This window comes from Salmo salar, chromosome 06, assembly GCF_965601325.2.
Source record: "Salmo salar chromosome 06, fSalSal1, whole genome shotgun sequence".
Taxonomy (NCBI): Eukaryota; Metazoa; Chordata; class Actinopteri; order Salmoniformes; family Salmonidae; genus Salmo; species Salmo salar.
The window spans coordinates 39,710,405-39,738,363 of record NC_138296.1 but is presented as its reverse complement, the minus strand read 5'-3'; the positions used below and the strand labels follow the sequence as shown (position 1 = coordinate 39,738,363).

The window sequence follows — 27,959 nt, the reverse complement described above, 5'->3', positions numbered from 1 at the left end:
AGTATTATTCTAATTTGACTGTCCCGTACTTACGTTTACTATGTTACGTCTAGTCCACGAGACCAGTCTGCCGTGGTGATGGTCTGCGGCACGCAGTGACAAGTTGAGTCCACTCAAAGATAGCCAGTCATGTAGCTTTAGTTTGTACTCGGTCTTCAAACACATTCAATGGCGAAGCGAACGACGGCATCGTGTCGTAATTATAGAATATATTTTTTTTATGGATCACATTACAACGTGTTTTGAGCGGTCGTGGTTTTTGGCGCGCGTTCTTTTGACATACCATTTTGGCAGAGCGCGCACCACTCTGAATGTGACACCTTGGATAGTTGACGGATTTGGGAAAATGCCTCATCAAAGTTTGTCATCGTTAAGAACTCAAACTTTACAATTAATATATTTAAGCTTTTGCAAAATTAACTTGGAATGAATGAAGAATGCATATCGTTTGGGAAATATTTTTGATTTTTCAAGCATATTTCATCTGTACATCAGGTAAGCCTTGAAGCCTGCGGTTATTAAATGGAATACATGAGATGAAGTGATGAGCTCAACTTCAGGGCTTGAACAAACCCCAGAATATTGTGACACATTTAAATGTATTTGGATAAGGAAATACACAATAGTCTTCTTTTGGTGATACAGTTGCTACTGTAAACCGTGCAATGTAGGGCACGGGTGTTGCAGCTGTCTACCAATAATTGTTTCAGTGTAGGTTTAAGCATGACAAGTCTTTAAAGGTCACTAAAGCAAATATTTACTCCACTTGCGCGTGAGTTGGCAACACAATTACTGTAATCGTTGATTATCTAGCCATTCTCGTGAATCTTAGTCATAATATTATATAATAGGCTATTTGTGTTTAGGATTATAGATTTGTTTTGTCCCGCCCCCAGTTTGGTACAAATGAGAGAACATTTTACAGAATCTCTTTGCGCCTGTCAAATTTGTAATGCTGAGATTAGATTTAACATTGGGCGTGTTCCACATACAGATGCTCTTTACATGTTGCATGGATATCATTATTACCCACATCTTACATCATCGCAAACACATAGAATATCTTGTCTGCATCCTAGGAGGCCTCTGTCCGAAAATAAGCTATGACAGAGACTAATATGTCAATAGATGGAACTTTTCAAGTATGTTTTATTTCTGTTCTTATTTACATCTGCCAGAAAGCAATAAATTATGTTCTTGCCCTCATGACCGCTGACATGATGTTTAGTGGGAAGAACATCTGACCATGGGGCTTGACCCCAAGATCCAGCATTGCAGAGGTCAAGTGATGTACCACAAAACCCTGGGCCTGGGATAGAGGCAGTAGAACACTCACATAAACAGTGTTTCAATATTCTCTCCCTTCGAGACTTGTCCTTTCGCACAGAGCCCATCTGCAAACCAGCGCCCTAGAAACCTCCGGAATGATCCCATTGCTGCCTGCCACCAATATAGCAAGAGAGTAAGAGAGAGGAAAACTGACAGGGGGCACGATCCTCAAATCCTTTGTGGTGCAGAGGCAGGTGCTCTACCACCTGTACCACAACAACTTGGCCTCAGGGCAATTCATAGGATTTGGGATCTAAATTTGTATGATATGTTATGTTATGAGTGGAATAGCTGTTGTACAATATCATACGAATTGGGGGACGTGTAGTATCACATGTCTTACCCGGCCGAACAATATCATACAAATTGTATGATGAAATGTATAATGCATCTTGGAGGACAAATGGGGCTGCAGGTAGCCTAGTGGTTAGAGCATTGGGCCAGTCACTGAAAGGTTGCTGGATTGAATCCCTGAGCTGACAATGTAAAAATCTGTCATTCTGCCCCTGAACAAGGCAGTTAACCCACTGTTCCCCAGTAGACCGTCATTGTTAATAAGAATTTGTTCTTAACTGAATTGCCTAGTTAAATAAAGGTAAAATAAATAAGTATTAGATGTCTTGCTCTGATTACAGGCTTCTTGTTCTTTTGTTAGCATTTGTGGTAAGGACAAAGGTTAGGAGATCTTACGTCGCATGTCAGTAAAATTTGAGGTTAGGGAAAGTGTTAGCTTAAATGCTACAGTTGTCCCCGACCCAACTCGAACACACAACCTTTGGTTGCTTTATTTGAATTATTTTTTTCAGATTTTTCAGGGGGTGCTGCAGTACCCTCAGCACCCCTAATCAAAATCAAATCACATTTTATTGGTCACATACACATGGTTAGCAGATGTTATTGTGAGTGTAGTGAAATGCTTGTGCACCCTACTTCCCTTGGCAATGCACCAACCTCCCTACTTTTCATTTCTGTCTTATTAACCAGACCATTATTCTATTTGTACCATAACGTAACATCTCCTATTAAATGGAGGTATCCACTTGAACATTCCAAACCGTACGTCTCTTTAATGTGGTCAGGCTGACCACAAAAGCCAGGGCCTCAATTCAGTTTTTATCTCTAATCTCTCTAATTGTCTCTTTAAAGGTAATATTAGACTTAAGAAGAAGTGAAAGTTAATAGTGTTCTAACAAGTGAGTTGATGATCATTTTCAGCGACATGTTAGTTACTGTGTTTTTGTTTTTTTCCTACTGCAGCACAGCTAATTTCACCAAAGATTCATGACGGTTGGTGGGCGTACAAAGATGCTGTCCAAGGGAGCTTTGTTCCAGGTAAGTATTTTAGATGTTGAACAAACACTGACATCACATGAACTCAAAGCCTTGGTGTCCCATGGCCCACTATTAAATACGGAGTTGGTCCAATCAGTTTTCCACATTGATTCAATGTCATCACATAGAATAATTTTTGTTGAAATGACATGGAAACATTGTTGATTCAACCAGTTCTTTTCCCAGTGGGTTGTTTTGTAACAGAAAGCCAGACCAAACAGTCCTCTCTGTTTTGGGAAGGGAACATTTGTTGTTAACCAGGAGGGTTCGCTTGTTACCAACGTTCTTGCTCTTCGGCAGTGTTATTGACATGGGCTGGCTGCTTCCTCCGCTCTCTGTCTCTGCAGCAGGAGCTTCAGGTTCACTACTGTTCTGACTGCAGGTCTTATGACATTTTTATCACAGCCCTCTCTCCATCTTCTTCCCTCCCTGTGTTTCTTTACTCCATAATCAAGGGGAGCACAGACATACAAGTATACAGAAGTAGAATGACAGCACAATAAATAAAATAGAGGTCTCAGACCTTTTCAATGAGGAAGGATGAATGACCAATATAACTGTGTAGTCTGGTAACATTTCAATAATACAACATTAAATATAATTATACATTCATACCATTTCTCATGTGGAAACATTGTTTGGAGAGCTCACAAACTGCGCAACACTTGTGATAAAGAACTTTTGGTTTATTGAATTGCATTTTATTTCATTGCACTTACCAGTTTACTGTTAATTTTCTTTTGAATGCTGACATTTTGAAGCCAGAACTTTGTATATATATTTGTAAATATCACTGGCATCTTTGAAACCCCAGTGCTGTGTAAATAAATACAACACTCATTTTCACCTCTACCTGCCTGCCTCTTGCTGAATATTTGTCCTTATGACTGCTAGAAGGCCCCTATTTTATACTGATACAGTGTAGCGGAGATAGGTTACAGTTTTCGCCCCAACCTGTCACTTTAAAAGCACTCAATGATCTGGGCGTCTCTGCATTTGAACTTTATGTTTATTTTGGTGTAGCGTGATAAGCAGAATTCAATATAATTCCAATGCAAGAACACCCCAAAATGTAGCCCCCTCACCGATTTCAACTGCCCCCTTTGTAAGGCGTGTATATGGGAGGTGAAGTCAAGTGCAGGAGAGCAGAGTATAATAAACAGGTGCACTGTAATACCGGTTACCATATGACAGCAACTAACACATACTAGTGCCAAAAACACGGTCTAAAACAAAAGTGCAGCGCCTGACAAATATCCACGTAACAATAAACAACCACTCACAAATACAACATGGGGAACAGAGGGTTAAATAATAAACAAGTGATTGGTAGAGTGAAGCCAGGTGTGATAAGACAAAGACAGAACAAATGGAAAATGAAAAGTGGATCGGCGGTGGCTAGAAGGCCGGTGACGACGACCGCCGGACGCCGCCCGAACAAGGAGAGGGACCGACTTCGGCGGAAGTCGTGACACCCATAGTCACTTTATCCTGGAGCCGGGCCTGCTCTGGAGGACAACATAATGATGTTTGTTTCCAACATTAGCGCTGTTTTCCTAAAAAAGTTCAATCCGCTTTGTGTTTTGTTTCCTTTGCCACGATACTAACGAGTATCGCGATACTGGTATCATCCCACCCCAATTGTCAATGTGGGCCTCAAGGAAGGGTGCAAATTTGAATGAGCCAGTGGGCTCCTATAAGAATATTTGAAACCAGCAGAAACTACTGCCTCGAGGGCCAGCACTGTCCTCAACTGCTCCATGTGTAACTCTGTCATTGGATTACCTTAGTTTCAACCTCTCTTCTCCTCTCCTTTAGGGCAGCAGGGCTAGGAGGAGAAAGGCCTATTTATTAGCTGTGACAGATAAGCACAGCAGGTGACACAGAGGCCTTTGGAAGTCTTTTGTAGAAGGTTGTGGGATGCTCCCTGACCTTTTACTTTATGCCTCCTGCTAGTGTATCAGCCCTTTCAGCCTCTCAGCCTAGCTGCAGGGAAGCTTCCTGTCTATCACCACAGAGACCTTTACACAGGAGAGGAGACATCCAAACACAGTCAACTGCAAGTGACAGTGACTCTGTGTATGTGCTGTGTGTCATATGGGTGGAAGCCAAGTTGGTGGGATGTTTTTGCTATTGTACATTCATTCACCTCAAGCCCTTTTTGATGAAAATGGGAAACTCTACAGCTAGAATGTACATTTGGCGCCATCCAATTAAATACTTTACTTTTTGAAATAGAAAGGAAATCGAATTGATCTAAACAGGCTCAAGAAGAGTGCAATTATGCCTTGGCCCATTAACTTTTTGATACAGATTTCAATTCAACTGAACCTTTTGTCAGAAACAAAGGTATCACCTTCCTTCTGTATATTCTTACAGGAGCATAACTCTGTATTATTATTTGTATGTGCTGCAGTCTTGGAAAGTAGGTCATCAAGTTAGTGATCACAGCCAGCTATCTCTCTCTCTCTCTCCCTCTCACACACACACATACACAGACGCCCTTGCAAAGACTCTAAGGGGCAAAAAAGAAGTGTGGAAGGAAGAAACAGAATCCCTCCCACGCAAAGAGTTATGAGGGAATTTAAATGGAATGGGAAGAGGCTAGAATAGAATTATGATTACTATGCTCTCAATAATCTTCTAATGGTATTAAAAGGCCATATTCACAGGACCCACACTTTACATTTTCGCTCTCACTCAGAGCTATAATAATGTTAAGCCCCTCTTCCTCCTTTTCCCACCCACCGACTAATGTGATGAACGTACATATGTTCTAGCATATTGCTGCTGTATTTCTACCTGCGGGTATGGCGGCCGGAGGATGAGCGGAAAGGTTTGGTATTGGAGTAACACTAGCTACACAATTGTCTTCAAAGCTAAAACATTATGTGAAGGTGCTAGATTATGGCTGACATTTAAGACTTTTAACAACCAAATCATTTATAGGCGAGCCAGCCAAGTATTTTACAGCTATGATAAAGGAAGATGCTCAATGGAAAGGTCAGAAAAGCAGTGGCTTATTCCTCCTTGCCATGTCAAAGTAAGATTTGATTTGTTTGAGGGCTGAGCAAAATAACCTCCTACATCAGATGGTGTTAAATCCTCTATGATGATAAGGTCTAGACCTAGGAATATTATCCTGTCAAACCAGAAGCTTGCTAGTAACCAGGTTTACATTCAACCTTTTCCATCGGTAGAGTTGAAAATGTCATGGAAACCCATCTAACCTGTATTTTCTTATTCAGTACATGGAAATGTAACCGCAAAAGTTATTTTTATGTGCATAACGTCATCACTCACAGACTTTTATCCTCAAACAAGTCCGTTACTTGATGGAAATATTTCTGGTAAGAAAATGTGTATGTTGTTTTTTTATACAGATTTTAGAATATTTGCATGAAAATCTGTCAACAACTGGATGGAAATCTAGCTAGTTGTTGTACATTGTCAAGCTACTCCTTTGGAATTGGTATTGCTACCTGCCCACCAATACCCAAAACACCCGCCTGCCTTTTAAATAAATTGTTCCATGGAATTACCCCTTGGCTTACGGCACCACTCTCTGATTGTCCCACACTCCATAGCCTATAGTTTTCAAGAGTCGGTTGTCTGAGTGAAAAGGTCTGCCGTGTCCTAGTATTTGGCAGACAATATTGCAGTTGCAACACAAAGTTATTTGAACTAATTGTAGTTCCATCTGTAGTTCTCTCACGTCCCAAGACATCTGCTCTCTGATGTTAACTGCATGATGGATCATCAGCTATTCCTCCACTGTAATTATATCCACAGGACCTGAGGAAGGCATTACCCTGGAGTCAGGAGTGTCTCTGCACAGTCCAGCAGGTTCAATAGACGGCAACCTGTCCCAATTTTGTCTTATTTGTTTACGCTGCTTCTAAAATTGGAAATGTAATCCCTATGATCTGAGGGGAGGATTTCCCTGGTCATTTTGATTTAAAATCAGAGTGAATTTTGTGAATTGTGATTGCTGTGAATTGGCCAGTCCTCAGTCCTAGTGGTCTCTCCAGACCCATTGACATTTAGGTTCTAATTTTGTTTGTTCTCTGTAACGTTATGTTTATATCCTGAGTATTTTGCTCTGGAAAAAAACCTCTAGACTTCAATTAGCTGCATTTCCCAACACGTGTTGTGAAGTCTCCCTAGAGGTAGTTGTACTGTAGGGTCTGGTTTTCAGCTCTTGGCTGGGACATACTGCATTGCACCTGCTACCTGATCCAATAATATACCTGTACTGGAATAGAGACCATGAGCACTAGGCAGCATGGGTAAAGGGGGTGAGTTCACACGTGAGGGTTTAGACATACTTATACTTTTCTAGCTGAGTTTTCTAATGGAAATTGTTGTCTTTCCTGCTCAGCCTCCGTAATGTCTAGGAGCACCTCTAAGCACCTTTCGCTGCCAAAACAATAACGTTTGTTTGAATCTGCCCTATGAAGCATCGTTAACAATGAATGCCTCGTCATTTATTTAGATGTTTTTATCGCTCTTCCTCCACCAAACCAACAAGCAATTAAAGTGGTTAACAAGTTAATGCAACAGGTAGATTGCCATGAGTTGAGTGTAATGCTATCTTATATTTCCTTTGAGCATGGTTCTCAGTTTGACATATGCTCTCTTTCCTCTGACTGTTGTGCTCACCAAATGTCACTGAGTGGGATTACAACATACTTACATCACTGTTTTAGGACACAAAGGCTTTTATATATGTCACATTACCTCATTTTTTGGCAAAAGTAACAATTGTTGCCAAATTACTGCCGTCGAAACTATCAACAACAGTGTCAATTTCTCCCTGGATCAATTGTTAAAACAATGATAGTTTAGTTAAAAATGCCTAGGCTTCATTTTGTGATCATTTTACTAAACATTGTGTTTTTTTTTAACACTATATTGAACCCACTACACATGCAGCTACAACTGGTAAACAATGTGGTGGCTCAGAAAGCAGGAAGATATGCAACATGATTTTTGCTGAAATTCAGAAATTCCAACATCATTCCAGATCCTCATCTACTGTATTTCATTATCATGCATTAAGAGTAGTTTGGCCAAGATCAGCATGTAATATAGGTCACTGATCAGCTTAGGGTGCCTAATCCATTGCTTATTTGCTAGTTTAAGCTGATTCACTAGCAGATTCACTAGCTGATTCATTAGCTGATTCTTAATTCTGAAATTGACTCCTAGTCATGATTTCCTCTTATTGTAGAAATATCTATAAGGGGTTGTGGCGCTGATCTGATAGTCCTTAACCACCATTGGGCTTTGCCCAGAAGGCATGCCCCTTGCCCATGAATTAAAAGCAATGAAAAAGTACTGGTTGTCCCAGGAGTCTCCGTCCAGCAGTCCAGATGAGTATCAGCCTCTAATCCCTGTGCTAAGGAAGAGAGTGTAAAAGTCCTGAACCCTCATCTGTTTCACAGCTGGGCGGCCCTCTCCACTCAAGCCGACCCACATGATGTAATCACGGCTGGGTGACATCACGCTTGTCAGAAAGGGGTAGTGATGGCACTCTTGAGGCCTGCCACATCTGTCACAGCTGCCCTGCTCCTGTGCCACTGCCAGGCTCTGAGCCACACTAAGAGGAGAGGAGGGGTTCTCCCCAGTCCCTTCTGTCATGTGCAAGTAACGAGGGAGGGATAACTAAGATTATTTCAGCTGATCTTAAATCAGATTCTGGAAGCATTTAAACTGATTCTGATATAGAGGGATTCTATCTAAATCCATAGTAGGATCTACATACATACATACATAATCAACTTTGGCATTACTCACGTGCCCTCCTCTCAAAATAGCTCTTCCTAGTACTGTACAATCATAATATGGAATGTTGTGCTGATGGCATACTCCATACTGTAACTGCTGCTGTTTCGGTTACAGTAAGGCAAGGACTTTAAAGGGATATCTTTACTTCGTTTCCTTACTCAGTGTTTCCTCCTCAGTGGTTCCTGTTAAAGTTTTGATAGTCCAAGTTCTGTTTAAGAACTTAGTCATCTCACACGTCAACGTGATATTAGACATCCACATGATAAAGGAAACTGAACTCACTGTGCTTGTTGTCCACAGTACCATCCTTCTGGGGGCTAGTGAATTCCGCCTGGAACCTGTGTGCCATGGGAAAGAGGCAGTCGCCGGTCAACGTTGAGACCAGTCACATGATCTTTGACCCCTTCCTCACCCCTCTACGTCTCAACACAGGCGGACGCAGCAAGGTAAGAAGATTGTGGAAGGCCTGATCTTGAACTCACTGATGACTCTTGAGCTTGTAGATCTGAAGGGCATCAGGACTTAAACTTCAGGAGACGTTGATCATCTGCAGGCTATTATTGGTATCCAGTTGTGTGTATTCATATTATATTTATAATGTGTAATGAGGACTAGTATGCTCAGCCATCATAAAAACAAGGTGTAGGTGGGACAAATTCTGTTTACAGAATAAACATTTATAGATTTATAGTATGAAGTAACATCAAATTTAAAAATCTTCTTTCAGAATTCTTTAGACTACACAGACATGTTGAATTTTCTAAATGCCACTAGCCACACCCCTGCTATCTGGCCCCATGGCTCTCCTTTAGTTGTACATCATGCTCTGCTTTCACAGTTGCCATCTGAATCTCTCCCATCCCGATCCCATCAAATGACCCATATAGCAGATAGTATTTATTGTAGGATTTCACTAACATTATCAAAGGGTGTTGGCAGGATGCCCCAAGCTCAAGCTGCAAGCTGGGGACAAGGGGGCATGGCCATTGTTCACCACAGGGCATAACGTCCACTAGGGAATAGGGGAAATCCCTAATCATGTAAAATGAGAACGACAACAGAATTACACACAGTACTGTAGTTCAAATGGGGACAATTTAACTATTACCGAGCCTATGTGATGCAATTACATTTTATTTATGTATCTTTTGGTTCCTTGCAGTGTTGTGTAAGAATGAAAATTGACTTACTGTAAGGTATGTGGTGGCCAATTTTCAGAGGACAAAAACCTTTGATTAAGACAGTCCACCTCCCCCACACCCCCTCCCCCAACATTTGGTTCCCATGAATCGTACTCTCATTTTGTTTGAATCAGAAAAATACCACAAGGAGCCAGGGAGGATTGGCAAAGAACGGTACATGTAAGAGAGAGTTAAATTGTCTTTGTAAGTCTTGTTTTATGATTAATGCTAGTGTGCATCTGCTGAGCGAGAGCGCGGAGAGCTGGGCCATCTGTGCTGGCGTGTGTCTGTGGGAGGACTGTGGGAGAGGGGACAAATGAAGTTAGTCAGGATGTTTTTACATTCGCCACAGCTCGTCTACTCGATACTCCCAGATACATATCCATCAACAGATGGACATGTTTACTCTCCCAGTTAACCGCCTCTTTTCTTGCAGCTATTTATTGAGATGTATACACTATTTTAGTTTTAAATATTGTCATGTGCCATTTACACACTACATACAGCACCACACACAAACAAACTCAGCTCACACACAAGTAGAATACATGTTATTCCTGATTAACATTGAGCTTGGATTTACAGCTTGATGAAAGGCGGTTGCTTGAAAAAGGTGGTTGTGTAAATTAATTTCCATCTTGTTATTAAGCACTTGGGATGTTAGACCTTGTGGAGGAGTCTTACTTTACCACAGAAAACTTCAGGTGGAGGGGATGCTGAGATTCTGAGGAAACTGTTTTGTAAAGACATTTAACTGTTAGAGAAAGTGTGAAATAGACTTGTTATGGTCAAAGATCAAACGATAAGATTCAGTTGCTGCACTCCAAAAACTGCACTTTTACAGAAGTGTATTTGTTCACTTCAATTGAATATTAGGGAAATATTTTCAACTTGTATGCTCAGGCGCGAATGAATAGCAATTTGCATTTTAGATACTTGATTAAGACAATTCATCCGAAGAAGCGATTTAGTGTGGCAATCTTTGTCATGAAAAAAGACAACATGAAACTGTGGTGATAAGCCTTTGCTTGATAAAGGGTTCTGTTCACAGCATCTTTGAATTGACTTCAACGTGTTGACATTTAGTAATGATTTGGATGCTGCGACAGTCAATTGCAGGACATTAGTCATTTCCTATCTCACTTGCTCCCATGATGTCCACAAAGCCATACTCACTCGCACACACTGTCACCAAATTCACTCATGAAGATGTAGTTTCTCATTAACTTACCCTAGTAAAGCTCAAACAGTTGCTCATAGAAAACATTTAGTAGGCAACAAGTTGGCATTTTGCAAAGCACCCATGAGGAAAACTGTCAGTCGGGAAATGTCGGTCCTTTGAAAATATTGGTGCAATTATACAGCATAACCTATTTCAAGTAATGTAATTCAGGGCTAGAATATCCTTATTTTTTTTTGTTTATCCAGAAAATTGACAGCCTGCTATTATCATGAGACAAGTTTGAGATAAGATAAAAGTTACCTTAGTTCCTTTCGAAGGTTAAAGGACTTCAATGTCCTCAGTCTGTCACAGCTTCAATTATGTTCAAATCCCAGACTTTGAATCCTCAAGGAAGGGAGGGAGTACAAAGTGGTTTAGGAGTGACAGAGACTAAAGGATAAGTAAGGTGGGTGAGGTGAGTGTTGGGTCAAATAACAGGAGGATTCATCATTCTGACAGGCTTCACATAGAGTGTCACCACTTAAAGACATGCTCCGGAACTTTGGTGACTCATTCCTACATTGCGGTGCCTTTTGGATCTTTCTGTATTCTACCAGTTTGACTTTCAGAAAAACATATTGGTCAAGCTCAGGCACTTTTTTTTTGTTGGTGCATTTTCCAACCTGTTAGGTGCATAATCCTAACAGGGTGTAACCTAGCAGGGTGGACATTTGGAGCCTAAATTACCCATAGCTCTGTGAGTGAGCAAGATTGAGTTAGCATAAAGAGATTAAGGGTCTCACTGTTCAGTAAGAATAGGAGCAAGGCAAGTTTCATTCCATCAGCCATAGGGCTGCTGAACAGTGGGACATAGGACAGATGCAAGATGCTGAACAGTGGGACATAGGACAGATGCAAGATGCTGAACAGTGGGACATAGGACAGATGCAGGCCCAATACAGGGCTGGTCAGTAGGCCACAGATACTTTGAATATGTGGAAATGTAAATGTGTGATTTGTGTACTAACTTTCCAGTTTTTTGTACTGCATGTAGTATATTGTGTTGTGTATTTATATTCTGGTGTCACAGAATGAATTTCCATTTAAATGTACAATAAAGTATATCATATCGTAATGGTGAACACTTGAACAGGATTAAATAAAATTATAATAAATACAATAATCATGGAAGAAAGTTATTGAGAGAGAATTTAACTAGGACTATAAAATAATGAAAAAATATAGAAATTATACAAAAGTACTGAGAATCCTTTTAACAAAGATGTTTAGGGGCTGTCTGAGGTCCACACAACATTCAAACAGACACCATGAACAGGGAATTTAGAAAACACACTTTATTGGCAGAGATGTTTTAGCATATTTTGTCTTTCATGTTGCAAAATGATGGTTAACCAGCCAAAATGGGAGCTACTGGTGCGCTTCTTGTGCATGATTTTGTGAGGATTTCTGTGTACCTATTTCGCGTGTTGTAACCTTACTGTGTTGGTGGAGAAAGTAACATGCCTTCCATTATTTTATGGCTTATATTTCTCCTGGAAGTTGATGAGTAACACCCAGGGACACGGCAAAAACGCCTACATCCACACTAAAAAAAAATGTTCAAAGGAATTTTCTTTCAAGATCCATATGTTTGTGTTTTTAAGGTAAAGGATACCTGACCTTATATTTCAAGTCTTTTGGAATCCACATTTTAAACCAAATAAGAAGTGATATTTCCTGGGGACAGAAAATGCACCGCATAGTAGGAATTATTTTTTAAACCTACATCTTTGGGCTGGATGTGTCAATATGTAGTTCATAAACGCATAATCTATGAGCAGAATTACCGTCTTACCTTAATTATCCACGAAATCCATAGTTGAAAGCAACTGTTTTTCTGGAAGCTGTGCTGCACCATTTCCCCTACATTTGCCCCCTAAGCAATTTGAGTTCAACCAATGAGCTTCAGCCCCTCGCCATATGAGTGACAGCTAGCAAGATGCACTTGATGCCACACAGCAGAGCTAGAGCAATGACGTGGTGCACGTATCTGCAGTACATCATTTTCGGGGTCCTCTTTTGGCTCGTGAGTGCTACTTTCAGAACTACTGGCTAAATAATATACAAAAGTACTGAGAATCCCTTTAACAAAGATGTTTAGGGGCTGTCTGAGGTCCACACAACATTCAAACAGACACCATGAACAAGGAATTTAGAAAACACACTTTATTGGCTGAGACGTTTTAGCATATTTTGTCTTTCATGTTGCAAAATGATGGTTAACCAGCCAAAATGGGAGCTACTGGTGCGCTTCTCGTGCACGATTTTGTGAGGATTTCTGTGTACCTATTTTGCATATTGTAACCTTACTGTGTTGGCGGAACAAATAACATGCCTTCTGTTGCTTTACCACCCCAACTGCATTGAACTGCCAGGAACAGGCAGTGTTTCTGTCAATGTGTGTTTACTGGAGATTCTCTCTGCTGCTCGTGTTTAGCCAGAGACACAATTCTCTCCATTATACAACTATTGTGGATCTCATGCTGAGTGTGTGTGAAGTTCAGTAAAATCCCAACTTTGAAACAGAGCCAGCAGTGGCGGTTCTAGACCATTTCAACTGGGGGGGCCAAGCTGGGGCCAGTTGTACTGTTAGAGGGGCCAGTTACATTAGATGTTATTGTTGTCATATCGTTTTCTTCACTGCATTGCCGGCATTAGCAGGCAAAAGACCATGTTCATAATCATTAGTGTTCCGCGTTGCCACTGTCTAATAACGGATGTAAAAAAAGAACGATAGCAAAAATTAGTTATGTAAAAATAATTTCATACTCCACATTTAGGGGGGTCACAAGGGGGTCCAAAATTGTTGTCACAGGGGCACTGGCCCCCCGTCCCCCCCCCCCCGTCCCCGTCCCCCCAGAACCGCCCCTGAGAGCCAGTAGACGTGCCTCGTTGCATAGAATGAGTTTCCCCACAGAGAGGAGCTCACTTCAGCGTATAAAGGCCACAGTTAGAGGGCAGCAGGTAGCCTAGCGGTTAAGAGTGGCCAGTAACCGAAAAGTCACTGGTTAGAATCCCCGAGCCGACTAGGTGAAAAATCTGTTGCTGTGCCCTTGAGCAAGGCACTTACCCCTAATTGCTCCTGTAAGTTGCTCTGGATAAAAGCATCTGCTAAATGGTGTAAACGTAAAATGTGTATTTTTCAGGGGGGATTTAATAATCTAATCAAAGCTAGTCTAACTTCTCTTCTCAAAACATGGTGGAAAACCAAAACTACCTCCCGTTCTCACTGTTTTGAGGGCAGTCACTGCAATTTACTTTTCATTTATATAATAATGGGAGAGTCTTGCGTTCTGCATAAAAGTGAGGTATGACATGTACAGTGCCATCAGAAAGTATTCACACCCCTTGAGTTTTTCCACATTTTGTTCTGTTACATCCTGAATTTAAAATTGTTTACATTTAGATTTTTTATGTCACTGGCCTACACACAATACCCCATAATGTCAAAGTGGAATTATGTTTTTAGACATTTTTATAAATTAAGTAAAAATGAAACGCTGAAATGTCTTGAGTCAATGAGTATTCAACCCCTTTGTTATGGCTAGCCTAAATAAATTCAGGAGTAAGAATTGGCTTAACATGTCACATAATAAGTTGCATGGACTCACTCTATGGGAAATAAGTGTTTAACTTTATATTTGAATGGCTACTTCATCTCTGTACCCCACACATAAAATTATCTCTAAGGTCCCTCAGTCGAGCAGTAAATTTCAAACACAGATTCAACCACAAAGATCAGGGAGGTTTTCCAATGCCTCGGAAAAAAGGGCACCTATTGGTAAATGGGTAAAAAATAAAAAAAAAGCAGACATTGAATAGCCCTTTGAGCATGCTGAAGTTATTAATTACATTTTGGATGGTGTATCAATATACCCAGTCTTTACAAAGATGCAAGCATCCTTCCTAACTCAGTTGACGGAGAGGAAGGAAACTGCTCAGGGATTTCACCATGACTTTAAAACAGTTACAGAGTTTAATGGCTGTGATAAGAGAAAACTAAGGATGGATCCACACCATTGTAGTTAATCCACAATACTAACCTAATTGACAGAGTGAAAAGAAGGAAGCCTGTACAGAATAAAACATGCACCCTGTTTGCAACAAGGCACTAAAGTAATACCGCAAAGCAATTTTTTTGCCTGAATACAAAGTGTTATGTTTGGGGCAAATCCAATACAACACATTACTGAGTACCATTCTCCATATGTTCAAGCATAGTGATGGCTGCATCATATTATGGGTATGCTTGTAATCGTTAAGGACTGGGGAGTTTTTCAGGATAAAAAAATTAACAGAATGGAGCTAAGCACAGGCAAAATCCTAGAGGAAAACCTGGTTCAGTCTAATTTCTACCAGACACTGTAGGATTTCTTTTTTTACAAATGTTACACATTTTTCATCTACTTTGACAGAGTATTTTGGGTTGATCATTGACAAAAAAAGGACAATTAAATCCATTTGAATCCCACTTAGTAATACAACAAAATGTGGAAAGTCAAGGGGTGTGAATACTTTCTGAAGGCACTGCAGAACCTATCTCTCAAGCCTGAGGGACAGTCCACTGTACAGCAGAGGGGAAAAGTTTTACCTAACCTGATACAAAACAAATTTCAAATTATAATCAAATGTCCCCAAATGTAAGCCCTCAACATTTGGACTCAATTCACTGAAGCAGAACAGCAATTAGTCCCAAGCCTTTTTAACTCAATGAAGCGTGGGGGGATTTTTGCTCATGGTAAGCAGCTTTTATGGGCTGTTTGGGAATGCTTAAAGCGGACAGCAAAATCGCTAAATCCGTCAACAGGAGTGTTATTGTGTCAGATCCTTCTCTAGCATGACTTTACGTCCAAATACATTGCATTCAAGGTAGCTAGAGCATTGTGCGTTGTCATAATCAATGATCATTGTGAATCTGAATGGAATTGAGATTAATCTGCAGAATTTCTGCCTGTTAGGTAGGCCTAGTCTGTGGTGTCAGTGAGACAGCACAGAATGGAGAGCATTTGAAAGATGCTACTCTTAATAAATTGAAGTTATGTGAAGAGATTTAATTTAGTTGGATTGAGTGACCATGTGACCATACCCTGCCAGTATAAAAGCACTGATTTAGAGTATAGTCGGTCGCTATACAAGATGAATACAGGAACTGAAAAACTTTAAACATCTGCTGCTATAAAAAAAAAAACATTACCCTGTGAAAAACTGTAATATGACCTAAAATATGTCTGCAACTATTTTAAAATATATATATACAGTACCAGTCAAAAATGTGGACACACTTACTCATTCAAGGTACTCATTCTGTACCTTAAATGCACTGTTAAGTGGGTACTCAAATGTTCTTATTATATCTTTGTCTATCAGATTTTATGGCACCACTGTTATCAGAAGGATTTTGAAGGCTGTTCAGGGAACAATAGGTGGATTTAGTGAAAACATATTTTTATGACAAAGCAAGCCAGCTACATTATCACATCCCAAAGGGCCTCATCACATTTGTTTGCTTACTAGACAGTAGAGATTATATCATCCCCAAAACAGAACCTACAACTCCGAACCCATATTGCCATCTTCTCATGCACAAAGTATTGGCCCCAGTACCAGCTCAGTGCCAGCTCAGTGCCAGCTGAGTGCTTCTTTTGCCTAGTAATTAGAATAGGTGTCAGTGGAAGATTTGGTATAATACATAACACTGTTGAGGAATTGAATTAATGTTCAGCTCTCACCATTTTGCTCATTTGATTACATGCATTATGCACTAAGAGGGAGTAGAATGGGCCCCTGTTTAAAGGGCTATTAAAAAAACATGTCAAGTGAAATATATTGCTTTTCCAACTTCATTTAACCATCGGCAGTATTTGTTGTGTATATTTTTCTGTATTTTTTCTATATTTTTGTCTCTGAATAAATGAACTAAGTGGATCACCCTATGATAAATGACTCCATCAAGATCTACACGGGCATAACACTGAACTCCCTCCCTTCACTTTTTCTCCTTACCTCCCTCTCGTTTCATTATAAGTCTTGATGTTATCCTAGTTTTATATGAAAGAATGGAACAAAGCTTTGAAGGTCTTCCTTTACCTGTTGGGCATTTCGATGTGTCACTTCAAACAACGTGAGAGTTGGTTTCTCAGTTTATTATTCATTTCACCTGCTTCCTTAATGATATGAGATTTGGAAGATGATTTTCTCATTTTTTAATTTTAATCCACCTTTTAAAAATCTCATCCCAAAGGATTATTCTGTGACTATGAGCCTGAAGAATATTATAATTTTACGTTGCAGTAATGGGAAAGTGCAATTTCTTTTTCTACCCATAATGGAAATGATAAATAATTACACTGAACAAAAAGAGATACTGTGGTGAGACCGTTCATCTGCCGCCATCACCTCATGTTTCAGCATGATAATGCACAGCCCCATGTTGCAAGGATCTGTACACAATTCCTGGAAGCTGAAAATGTCCCAGTTCTTCCATGACCAGCATACTCACCAGACATATCACCCATTGAGCATGTTTGGGATGCTCTGGATCGACATGTACGACAGCGTGTTCCAGTTCCAGCCAATATCCAGAAACTTCACACAGTCATTGAAGAGGAGTGGGACAACATTTCACATGCCACAATCAACAGCCTGATCAACTCTATGCGAAGGAGATGTGTCGTTCATGAGGCAAATGGTGGTCACACCAAATACTGACTGGTTTTCTGATACACAACCCTACCTATTTTTAAGGTATTTGTGACCAACAGATGCATATCTGTATTTGCAGTCATGTGAAATCCATAGATTAGGGCCTAATCATTTTTTTTATATATTTAAATTGACTGATTTTCCTTATATGAACTGTAACTCAGTAAAATCTTAGAAATTGTTGCATGTTGCGTTTATATTTTTGTTCAGTGTATTAAATTAGTTATCTCCATTTCCTCTTCTGTAGAGGTCTCTCAGGTGAGAAACTTGCACCCCTTCTCTTTTACCACACATCCACCACACCTCACTTGACTCCTTTCTGTGCAGATGGGAGGCACCATGTACAACACAGGGCGCCACGTGTCGCTGCGGCCAGACAAGGCTCACCTGGTGAACATCTCCGGTGGGCCTCTGGGTTACAGTCACCGGCTGGAGGAGATCCGCCTGCACTTCGGCAGCGAGGACGGCCAGGGCTCGGAGCACCTGCTCAATGGACAATCCTTCCCTGCAGAGGTGAGAGGGAACGAGCCAATGAGCCGAGAGGGATTATCTTTATCTTTGTTGTGTCTATAAACAATCCAATCCACTGAAAGTTGCTTTCATTAGACTAAGAGCTCAATTCAATCAAACTTGCATTACAGTTAAGGCTTCACTGCTTTACACAGCCCTACCGAGGCTGGTTTGTGTGGAAGATTTCCTCAAACGGATAATGATAAAATATGCTGAGCTACCTCTATCACTCAGTCCACTAATCACATTTACAGGGCCTTTGAAGGGTGGGGTAGAAGAGCATCAGCAATCTGCATCCTAACAATGTAATTGAAGGCTGGATCGACAAATGGCAGTGGGTTTTTACAGTGGAGGAGGGCGATATTATAATGACAAGAAAGTAAAAGCAGTACACTTATCGGGTGACAAACTGAGTTTGTCTGTCTCGATTTAAATTAGATTTAGCAAACACTTTCCAGTCCTTAATCCCTATTTTTAAGTGAGGAAGATATCTTGCCAAAAGTAAGCAGCTGCCCAGATAATTAGAGCTGAATCCCGTTCTAAATTCAAACTCTACTGAGCAGATAAGTGTCAAAGTAAAACATTCCTGAATTTCTTGAGTTTATCTTCGAGTGGGGGTTGGATGGATAAGATTAGTTTAATCTGACATAATGCTTTCATGTGCAAGACAAATTCACATTTCTGTCTCACATGGTCTAACACCAGGAAATGAAGGAGTCACTGTTTGTTTTGTCTTTATCTCGCCTCACTTACAGGTGCAACTTATACACTACAACCAGGAACTCTATGCCAACTACAGTGAGGCAGCCAAGAGCCCCAATGGTGTAGCAATTGTGTCTATATTCATAAAGGTCAGTTTGTGCTTGATGCAGACAATCTCCTTCTCTGTGGTGTTCTATTGTAGTGACAGTGGTCTTTATATTCAGACTCCCATGGGACTGTGCTGCGGATGCTGAATATTTTATGTTCTTTTAAATCTCTTCCCTCTCAGATATCCGAGTCTCCAAATGTATTCCTGAATCGCATGCTGAACAGAGACACCATCACGAGAATAACATACAAACGTAAGCACCCTCAGGCATTTAAGATGTGTGGGTTTATGCACACACATTGTCAAATCTACAGTAGTCACAGATAGAATAGTAGTCAGTTCCATTTCTGGATCCGTCATAAAAAAGAATATCTAGCAACTGAATTAATTTGGCTAATTGGAAGGTTGCCAGAGATTGACTTAATCAGAGATTGAGTGATATTCATTCCAACTTCTGAATTAATCAGCAACATTACAAATGTGATCCTCCTGGTTCAATAGATAAGATGTGTAACAATAGAAACCGCCCCCAACCCTGAGAGATGTTTGAGTCATCTCCTGTTTCTAACCGACAGAAATAACTCTGTGGCACTTTCAGAATGTCGAAACTTGGCATTCCTTTAAAGACACAATGATGTAACATTGCTATAGTTAGTATTAACAGCCTCTACCCAAACTCTCTTTTCTTTCAGTTTTATGCTTTTCATTAAGTCTGGTTAATTTAATTTTAAATCCTTTTTCATTCATTTCATTAAATTAAACAAATTACATTAAATAAATCACTAATCATCCTTTTATTTGTATCCCATTACTATAATAATTTGATGTTATACTGTATTACAAGTCCCTGCTGACCGGGGAGGTACTATCATTCGTCAAAACAGATGCAGTCACCCCCTTACTGAAGAAACCCAACCTTGACCTCTTATCCAACTACAGGCCCATCTCCAACCTCTTCCTATCAAAAGTACTGGAAAAAGTGATTGCAAACCAGCTTCAATCCCATCCGTCTTCCAATTAGCTGAACAAGGTTTTCCAGTGAGGTTTCCAGTCCTTGCACAGCACCGAAACAGCTATGGTGAAAGTTACCAATGACCTACTGATGGCTGCAGAATGTGGATCACCTAGCCTCCCACTTCTTTTAGATCTCAGTGCTCTTTTGACACTGCTGACCACAACATCCTCCTGCGGCATCACAGAGAGCACACTGCAGTCTCTGGAACTGCTCTGAACTGGTTCTCCTCTTACCTCTCCAATAGGAAGCAATACATCCCGATTGGAGAGTCCAGATCGGTGGAGTCTACAGTCACATGCGGTTTCCCACAGGGGTCCGTTTTGCGTCCTATTCTGTTCCTAATCTACATGCTCCCTCTCAGCCAAATCCTCAGAGTCTATAACATCAACTTCCACTGCTGCGCTGACGATACCCAAGTATATATTTACATCATTCCAGACACCATCTCAGCCCTAGCAAAACTTGGCAGCTGCCTAGATGACATCAGGGCATGGATGAAAGAGAACTTCCTCCGGCTGAACAGCAGCAAGACTGAGGCTATGCTTATTGGGACACACAAGCAGGTCACCAGTGCTGGAAACATCTGCCCTACTAGTGACGGTCAAGTCATCCATCTGTCCTCTGTCATCTCTAACCTGGAAGTTAAGTTTGATCCTTCTCTGTCATTTGATGCCCATATAAAACATATCTGAAAAACATAATTTTTCCATCTAAGAAACATTGCCCGGCTCAAACCATCACTCTCCCAGCCAGATGCAGAGAAACTCGTCCACGCCTTCATCTTCTCCCAGATCGACTATGGCAATGCTCTGTTCGGGGACCTTTCAACCAAATCACTTCAGAGGCTACAACTTCTCCAGAAGACTCCTGCCAGGACCAAGAAGTCAGCCCACATCACCCCCATCCTTGCTGAACTCCACTGGGTACCGGTCAACTATAATATTGACTTTAAAATCCCCCTCCTAGTGTTTAAAGCCTCGAATGGATTGAGTCCCACCTACATCACCGATATCATTTATATCAATGAGCCACCTCGCACTCTCCACTCCAGGAACTCACCACTGCTTCAGGTCCCCAAGACACGTCTCCGTACTATGGGGGACCGAGCCTTCTGCTCCTTTGCCCCTCGCCTATGGAATGCTCTCCCTGACCATTTGAGAGCCGCTCCATCAATAAGAGATTTTAAAACGGGTCTTTAAACACATTTCTACAGACTGTCTTTCTTATGTCCTAATCTGAAAAATCATTTTAGCAACTAGCCTACTATTGCTATTTCCTGCCTTGATTTGTTTTTATTGTAGTATTTATTTTATTATCATTATTTTTTGCCTGTGTAGAGCTTTGAGATAACACTGTAATGAAAAGCGCTATACAAATGAAATGTGTTATTATTATTCTGTAATACAGTGTATAAAGTGTTGAGGATGGTACAGTATGAATCGGATTACCTCTGTTTTGGTCCACCTCTAGATGACGCATTCTTACTCATGGGGCTCAACATAGCAGATCTATATCCAGACACTACACGTTTTATAACATACGATGGCTCCATGACTATCCCGCCCTGCTTCGAGACAGCCACCTGGATCCTCATGAACAAACCTGTGTACGTCACACAGATGCAGGTAACTCACCCTCGATCATAGACTCAATAATAACATTAACTCATGTTTGCCAGAAGTTACTTAATAGTTGGCCGTATTTGAAACTGTAGATTCTTTACCATAAACCTTATCTGTCCAACTTTCTCTCACTCCGTCTCTTTAGATGCATTCTCTGCGACTGCTAAGTCAGAATGAGCCATATAAGATATTCCTCAGTATGAGTGACAACACGCGGCCCGCCCAGCCTCTCCTACAGCGCTGTATCCGCACCAACATCAACTTCAGCAAGCAGGGCCGGGACTGCCCCAACAACCGTGCCCTGAGGCCCCAGTATCGAGGTGTGTCTGAACGCATGTGTTTAGGATCTTTATTCAATCAACACGGTTACTTGAAACTTTCCGGTAAAATTCAGGTATTGGTAAAAACAGACTGTGAGAAAGAAGTTTGTCATAGTAATATAAACTGCACATACTGCATTCTGAAACCGGTTTGTGTTTTTAGAAATTCAATATATTCAATAGTTCGCTCCTACAGACAGTGGCATCAAGGCATTCAGTTAAAGTCCGATTAAACATTAGAATGGGCAAATCCAGTGACCCAAGCGACTGAGCGTGGTATGATCGTCGGTACCAGGTGCGTCGGTTTCAGTATCTCAGAAACATCCGGCCTCCTGGGCTTTTCACGCATGATAGTGTCTAGGGTTTACCGAGAATGGTGCGACAAACAAAAAACATCCAGTCAGTTGCAGTCCTGTGGGCGAAAATAGCTTGTTGATGAGAGGTCGAAGGATAATGGCAAGATTCGTGCAAGCTAACAGGCTCAGTCTTCTATAGTTCTGAGATGTCTATAGAGAAATGCCTCGTCCCTCAAAATGAACAGTTTCTTTGTAGGTTCTAAGTCTCAAGCATTGCCTTTGTGTTTCCAGTTCAAGCAGTTCATGCTAACCTCCACATCTCTTTGTTCTCTTTCCAGTAAACCAGTGGCTTCTGAAGTAGGAAAAAGATGAACATGCTGTACAATACAACAGGATAAAAACTAAATATGGGATCCTGATTCTCAAGACTTTATTTGAATGTGGAAATACTACATTATCAGCAGAGAGGCTGTTTTTTGAATATGTTTGAGATTGCAAAGTAAGACAAGGAAAGATTGAAAAGTGTAACTTTTAAGGCTGCACAAATGTAATTCTTTTACAGAGCTTATGGAAATGGACTGTAAGGAAATTCAGCAGGCTCCGCCATTTACTGACCTCTGCAGTGGAGACAATGAGGACCTCTTTTATGACATCATCATCATCATCAGATTCACTTGAGTACCCAAAGATCCCAAAGGACCAACACTTCTTGAAATGAGCTAAATGTAATCACAGATACAACCATAACGTGTTTTGATACCAACAGCATTCCATCAGATCTAACAACAAGCTAAGAATCGGAATATGATAAGAGGGTGCTTCTGGTGATGAAAGCTTCTACATAACCATGTCACAAGCAAAAGGTGTACTGAATAAATTTCACAAATGCAGAAACATTTCCTGACCATGTGACCTAACCAGGAAAAACTCTGGACCACAGTAAAACACCAGGGCACAAGATGTTCCTGTTCAGGCCACATAGTCAGGAAACACTCCTAGCCATAGACTTGGTAGATCCAGTATTTTATACTGTATTTGCTCAACTTTTCTAGCCATTTTCGGCCATTTGCCTTTTCTCCGTTTAATTGTTTACAATTTCATTCACTCTGTTTATTTCAATGATAGCAGCCCAATTACCATGTTTCAGAGAATTATCTATGATAAAATAACACTTTACATAAGGCCTATATAGTATATGCTGTTTAAGAATTGTATATTGTCTAGCACTGAATAGAGCATGGGACGTGATTTGTCTGCAAATTCTTTAAGCAGTCACAAGGCATTCCTTATCAATTATTTATCCTCATTTTCGATTCAGAGCTGTGTATGGCGTTAGAGGCAATGTGGGTCTGTGTGTGTGTGTGCGCGCATGTGTACATGACTGTATATGTGTGTGTGTGTGCGCTCTCTCCTGGGAATTGTATTTCTCATTAAATAGGGTAAATCTCCTTGTTTTGTGTCAACGAAACAAATACAATTGTATTTGTCACATGCGTCAAATACAACAACAGGTCTAGAGTGATATGCTTACTAACAATTTCTTTCCCACCGATGCAGAGTAAAACAAGAAGATAAAAACACAAGAGAAATAACATACAAGAATTAAGCTAAATACAGGAAGTACCAATATACCATATCAATGTGCAGGGGTACGAGGTAGTTGAGGTAAGTATATACAGTGCCTTCAGAAAATATTCACACCCCTTGACAAAGTAATATGAATTGAATTGTAATTTTAGGGAAACGATCGAAACCAAAATAGTCTAATGTCAAAATGGAAGAAAAATGTTCATTTTTATTTTTAATTAAATGGAAAATAAAACACAAAGTATTCAACCCCTTGAGTCAATACATGTTAGAATCAGCTTTGGCAGCGATTAAAGCTGTGTGTCTTTCTGGGTAACTCTCTAAGAGCTTTGCACACCTGGATTGTACAATATTTGCCCATTATTATTTTTACAATTCTTCAAGCTCTGGTTATTGGTCTTTGCTAGACAGCCATTTTCAAGTCTTGCCATAGATTCTTTTGCCAATTTAAGTCAACTTTAACTAGGACACTCAGGAACATTCGATGTCATCTTGGTAAGCAACTCCAGTGTATAATTGGCCTAGTGTTTAGGTTATTGTGCGGCTGAAAGGTGAATTTGTCTCCCAGTGTCTGTTGGAAAGCTTAGCTATATTCTGTTTATTTTAATTTTAAAAACTCCTTAGTCCTTGCCAATGACAACCATACCCTCAACATGATGCAGCCAACTTCATGCTTGAAAATAGAGATTGTTAGTCAGTGATGCTTTGTATTCAGGACAAAAAGTTAATTTCTTTGCCACATTTTTCTTGCATTATTACTTTAGTGCCTTATTGCAAACAGGATGCATGTTTTGGAATACGTGTATTCTGTACAGGCTTCCTTTCTTTTAACTCTGTAATTTAGGGAAGCATTGAGGAGTAACTACAATATTGTTGATACATCCTCAGTTTTCTCCTATCACAGCCATTAAACTCTGTTTTAAAATCCCCATTGGCCTCATGGTGAATTCCCTGAGCGGTTTCCTTCCTCTCCGGAAACTGAGTTGGGAAGGACGCCAGTATCTTTGTAGTGACTGGGTGTATTAATACACTATCAAAACTGTAATTAATAACTTCACCATGCTCAAAGGGATATTCAGTGTCTGCTTTTTTATCCATTTACCAATAGGTGCCCTTCTTTGTGAGGTATTGTAAAACCTACATGATCTTTGTGGTTGAATCTGTGCTTGAAATTCACTGCTCGACTGGGGGACCCAGATAATTGTATGTGTGGGTTACAGAGATGAAGTAGTCATTTAAAAAATCATGTTAAACACTATTATAGCAAACCGAGTCCATGCGACTTATTATGTGACTTGTTAAGCACATTTGTACTCCTGAACTTATTTAGGCTAGCCATAACAAAGGGGTTGAATACTGATATTGAAGCGACTTCAGCTTTTCATTTTTTCTTAATTTGTAAAAATGTATAAAAACAATTCCACTTTTACATTATGGGGTATTGTGTGTATATCAGGGGGTGTGAATACTTTCTGAATGCACTGTACATGTAGGCAGGGTTAAAGTCACTAGGCTTCAGGATAGATAATAATAAGAGTAAAAAAACAAAGTAGCAGCAGCGTATATGATGAGTGTACACTCTTAGAAAAAAAGGGTTACAAAGGGGTTATTTGCGGAGGGATAGGGTTCTACCAAGAACCGTTCTGATCTGAAGAACCCTATTTGGAAGATTAGGGTTCTTTTGTAAGGCAAAGGGTTCTACCTAGAACCTTTAACATCCTGAGAACCGTTTTGGGAAGAAAGGGTTATTTGACGATTCTTTGGAAGGCAAGAAGGGTTCTACATAAAACCATACATAATATTTCCCAGTATGCTCTATTGCAGGGAGATTAAGAATAGTTTGTTTTACTGTATTACCTGTGTTTTTGCATGTACATTGATTGGTTGATTAATTTCATGCTACACAAAGATAAATAACATACAGTTTTCTGAAATAATCCAATCTGTTAGTAATTGGATTTATTGCACCCGTTACTGAGATGGCTGTTCCAGTTTAGATGATTGAGATAGTCTCAGTATTCAATCTTCCATAACCTGACAGTCATTCTGAATGCAGGTTGTGGGTGATTTAACAATTCCACTTGTTGGATATACTAAGTGGCTGGATTCCAATAGGAATTACACATCACTTTGCAAGCCAGCATAATGTGACTTGCAGACCTGATGTGACCTGTAACCAGGAGTTTCCTAACACCACTGTTGGGGTATAACTAGGCCCTCAAAGAAAGGCCTTGTGATATGTAATGTATTATCATAGATCATTTGATTTTAAAGGCTAATAAGGTTAGTGGAATTGTTTATTGAGGGTTCTAGGTAGAACGGGTTTCTTTGAAGAACCCTATGTGGACAAACTGAAGAACTCTATATTTTTCTACTTCGCACCTTTTTTTCTGAGTGTATGTGTACATGTGTGAAAGTGTGTGTTTGTGTGGCGTCAGTATGCGTGTGTTTGTGTGTGTTTGTGTGAGAGTGTCAGTGTGAGTGTGTGGATTAAGTCCTGTGAGAGTGCAAAATAGTGCAGTGCAGATAGTCCGGGTTCTTGGGGATACAGTGCCTTCGGAAAGTATTCAGACCCTTTGACTTTTTCCACGTTTTGTTACGTTACAGCCTTTACAATCCTTTCTCGGAGCTCCAAGGACAATTCCTCTGACCTCATGGCTTTGTTATTGCTCTGACATGCACTGTCAACTGTGGGATATTTATATACACAGGTGTGTGCCTTTCCAAATCATGTCCAGTCAATTGAATTTACCACAGATGGACAACAATCAAATTGTAGAAACATCTCAAGGATGATCAATGGAAACAGGATGCACCCGAGTTCAATTTCAGTCTCATAGCAAAGGGGCTGAATACTTACATAAATAAGGTATTTCTGTTTTTTATTTTTAATAAATTAGCAAAAATGTCTAAAAACCTGTTTTCGCTTTGTCATTATGTGGTATTGTGTGTAGATTGCTGAGAAAAAAATATTGAATCCATTTCAGAATAAGCCCGTAACATAACAAAATGTGGAAAAAGTCAAGGGGTCAATACTTTCCGAAGGCACTGTAGAAGCTGTCTCTGAGCCTGTTGGTCCAAGACCCGATTCTCTGGTACTGCTTGCTGGATGGTAGCAGAGAGACCGTCCATGGTTTGGGTGGCTGAAGTCTGTCTAAACACAATATCATCCATGTACTGTTTCTGTATGATTTTACCACTATGCCTAAAGATAAATATATATACTGCTCAAAAAAATAAAGGGAACACTAAAATAACACATCCTAGATCTGAATGAATGAAATAATCTTATTAAATACTTTTTTCTTTACGTAGTTGAATGTGCTGACAACAAAATCACACAAAAATAATCAATGGAAATCCAATTTATCAACCCATGGAGGTCTGGATTTGGAGTCACACTCAAAATTAAAGTGGAAAACCACACTACAGGCTGATCCAACTTTGATGTAATGTCCTTAAAACAAGTCAAAATGAGGCTCAGTAGAGTGTGTGGCCTCCACGTGCCTGTATGACCTCCCTACAACGCCTGGGCATGCTCCTGATGAGGTGGCGGATGGTCTCCTGAGGGATCTCCTCCCAGACCTGGACTAAAGCATCCGCCAACTCATGGACAGTCTGTGGTGCAACGTGGCGTTGGTGGATGGAGTGAGACATGATGTCCCAGATGTGCTCAATTGGATTCAGGTCTGGGGAACGGGCGGGCCAGTCCATAGCATCAATTCCTTCCTCTTGCAGGAACTGCTGACACACTCCAGCCACATGAGGTCTAGCATTGTCTTGCATTAGGAGGAACCCAGGGCCAACCGCACCAGCATATGGTCTCACAAGGGGTCTGAGGATCTCATCTCGGTACCTAATGGCAGTCAGGCTACCTCTGGCGAGCACATGGAGGGTTGTGCGGCCCCCCAAAGAAATGCCACCCCACACCATGACTGACCCACCGCCAAACCGGTCATGCTGGAGGATGTTGCAGGCAGCAGAACGTTCTCCACAGCGTCTCCAGACTCTGTCACGTCTGTCACGTGCTCAGTGTGAACCTGCTTTCATCTGTGAAGAGCACAGGGCGCCAGTGGCGAATTTGCCAATCTTGGTGTTCTCTGGCAAATGCCAAACGTCCTGCACGGTGTTGGGCTGTAAGCACAACCCCCACCTGTGGACGTCGGGCCCTCATACCACCCTCATGGAGTCTGTTTCTGACCGTTTGAGCAGACACATGCACATTTGTGGCCTGCTGGAGGT

At 40.7% G+C, this 27,959-nt stretch overlaps 1 protein-coding gene across 1 annotated transcript; it reads left to right on the top strand.

The window, feature by feature from the left end:
* The first annotated feature begins 58 nt into the window (after positions 1 to 58).
* On the top strand, positions 59 to 24,648 carry LOC106607188 (carbonic anhydrase-related protein 10). Its single transcript, XM_014203883.3, has 9 exons — positions 59 to 495; positions 2,587 to 2,661; positions 8,752 to 8,897; positions 17,884 to 18,069; positions 18,822 to 18,917; positions 19,058 to 19,130; positions 21,363 to 21,517; positions 21,660 to 21,834; positions 22,469 to 24,648. The coding sequence occupies exons 1-9, from the start codon at positions 438 to 440 to the stop codon at positions 22,489 to 22,491; spliced, it is 987 nt and encodes a 328-aa protein (XP_014059358.1). The 5' UTR covers positions 59 to 437; the 3' UTR covers positions 22,492 to 24,648.
* The last annotated feature ends 3,311 nt before the right edge of the window (positions 24,649 to 27,959 follow it).

Excerpts from the sequence above, each read along its gene's own strand:
- LOC106607188 (XM_014203883.3), top strand. The coding sequence starts at position 438 with ATGCATATCGTTTGGGAAATATTTTTGATTTTTCAAGCATATTTCATC. Across the intron at positions 8,898-17,883 it reads ACACAGGCGGACGCAGCAAG|ATGGGAGGCACCATGTACAA; the intron begins GTAAGAAGATTG and ends CTTTCTGTGCAG. Across the intron at positions 21,835-22,468 it reads CCTGAGGCCCCAGTATCGAG|TAAACCAGTGGCTTCTGAAG; the intron begins GTGTGTCTGAAC and ends TTCTCTTTCCAG.